At 69.9% G+C, this 2,232-nt stretch overlaps 1 protein-coding gene across 1 annotated transcript; it reads right to left on the reverse strand.

The window, feature by feature from the left end:
• Positions 1–366: 366 nt before the first annotated feature.
• Positions 367–1,735, reverse strand: GAS1 (growth arrest specific 1). Its single transcript, XM_021677915.2, has one exon. It carries the CDS (start codon positions 1,707–1,709, stop codon positions 657–659), a length of 1,053 nt encoding a protein of 350 aa, XP_021533590.1. The 5' UTR covers positions 1,710–1,735; the 3' UTR covers positions 367–656.
• Between the last annotated feature and the right edge of the window lie 497 nt (positions 1,736–2,232).

A 2,232-nucleotide genomic window follows, 5' to 3' on the forward strand; every position in this document is an offset into this window, starting at 1 on the left:
CAAGACAAACATCGTAAAGAGGCTTTCACAGATGGCAGTGCAGAGCTCTTTTACATAAAAAGTTGCATTGTTCAACACCACTAGCAACTCTTTAGATCAGCATTTTTTGACCCTTAATCCTAAGAAATGTACTAAGAGATCAGAGTGGTGGGAATGAAATTAAGGTCAAGGGCTCAAAGTTATCCAAAACTAATTGAGGCATATTAACCCCTTCCCATTACTCCTCCCCCGCCCAATCGGAGAATTCTGAGCGCTGACCAAGAGTAAACACAGGAATCGGTAAAGTGGGACTTTTCTGTTTACTCACGATTGCAATGTCCTCACTGGCCATAATAAAAGTCGACACCGGCACTCCACCCCCCCCCCCCCCCCCCCCCCCCCCCCCGGCCCATTCCATCCCGGGCGTCCTAAATTCTAGCTGGGCCGGTTTCTGCAGAGCAGACGAGCTGGGAGTTTCTGGAGCCTGGAATGGGGGCAGGGGAGATGTCCAAGAAGTCATGTTCGGGAGAGGACACGGGGATTGTCGTGAAGAGGAGACCCGCTAGGCAGAGTCTACTCAGCACGTTTTGGAAAGGATCCCAACCACCCCCTCCGTCCCCCAGCCACAGGTGCCCCGGCGCCGGCCCTCCCGCTGCCCACGGTGGGGGGCGCGAGGGCTAAACGAGCCGCGGGAGCAGCAGCAGCAGCAAGATGGAGGCGAGCGGGGTCCAGGCGGCTCCGGACGCCGAGCGGCCACCGCCGCTGCTCCTGCGCCCGGGCCCGTAAGGCAGGTCCCCGCGGCCGCCCGCCGCTGCAGCGCCGCCGCCCGGGCGCGGCGGGTGCGGGACGCCGTCGTCGTCATCCAGCAGCTGCTCGCCGCCCGCGCCCCCGGCGCGCTGCTCGTCGTCGTAGTCCTCGTCGTAGTAGTCGTCCAGGCCCCCGTCCGAGCCGCTGCTGCCCGGGCCGTTGCCCAGCTCGGCCCCGAAGCACAGGCGGGCCATGTTCTCCTTGACCGACTCGCAGATGGGCCGCTCCAGGCCGTCACACACGCAGTCGTTGAGCAGCGCCGCCTTGGGCACGGCCAGCATGTCCTCGATGACCGTGCGGCACTCGTCGGTGCAGCGCAGCCCGTTGAAGAGCTTGCCGCAGTAGGTCAGGTAGCGGCTGAGGGCCAGGTTGCAGCGGCTGTCGCGGTCGCAGCGCCGCCGGGCCTCGGTGCAGCCCATGACCCCGCCCGCGCCCGGGCCGCCCGCGCCGCCGCTGCTCGTCCGGGGCAGGCACGGCTCAATGGCGCGCTTGGTGGACTTGCAGTTCTCGTCCTGCGCGCAGTCACAGTCCTCCAGGGCGGGCCCGCGGCGCGTGTGGTTGAGCTGAATGAGCGCCGAGATGCAGTGGCTCGGGCAGCGCCAGCGCGACGAGAACGAGGCGGCCGAGGCCGGGAAGGCGGCGGCGGCGGCGGCGGCGGCGGCGGCCCCCGGCGCGTCGCCCCCGCCGCGCTGCGCCAGCACCGGCGCGCACGCCTCGGCGTACTGGTTGTAGGCGTAGCTGCACTCCGGCTCCCCCTGGCACTGCAGCAGCGCCTGCCAGCAGATGAGGCGGCGGCCGTGCGCCAGCCCCGAGCCCCGCGGCGCCGAGCCCAGTAGCTGCAGCAGCGCCATCAGGCACAGCCAGGCGCCCGGCACGGTCCCCGCGCGGGCCCCGCCGCCGCCGCCCAGCAGCCCTGCCACCATCGCGGGCAGCGGCGGCCGCCGGGCGAGGAGGGGAAAGGAGACGAGGCGCGGGCAGCGGCGGACGCGGAGCCGGTGGAAAAGTTTGCCCCAGTCCTGCCAACTTCTTGCATGAGTGTTTTCATAAATCCATGCGCGCCGCTCGCTGGTGCCGCGCCGCTCGCAGAAGGTCCGGCTGCCCGCTCGCTCCGGCTGCGGTGGTTTCCCAGAAATGCACGGCCGCGGAGAGCCCCTCCGGTCGGCCCCGGGCGGTGGCGGGAGGCGCTCACTGTCGCCCCGGGGGGCTGCGGGCCGCGGGGCCGCGGCGGGGCTGCAGGACCTCGCGGCGCCGCGGGTGCATTTTGCTCCGCGCCTGCAGAGACGTTGTGCGGCCGCGGCGGCTCCTTCCTCCAGGGCTCAGCGCCGCGCCGCCGCCTCCGCCGCCGCCGCCGCCGCCGCCGCCGCGGGCTCTCGCATCCCGCCGCTTCCTGGCTCGCGTCGGTGCGCTGCCCGCCTTCCCGCGGCCCGGACGCCCGCGTCCCCTCCC

Source organism: Neomonachus schauinslandi, chromosome 13 (assembly GCF_002201575.2).
Source record: "Neomonachus schauinslandi chromosome 13, ASM220157v2, whole genome shotgun sequence".
Taxonomy (NCBI): Eukaryota; Metazoa; Chordata; class Mammalia; order Carnivora; family Phocidae; genus Neomonachus; species Neomonachus schauinslandi.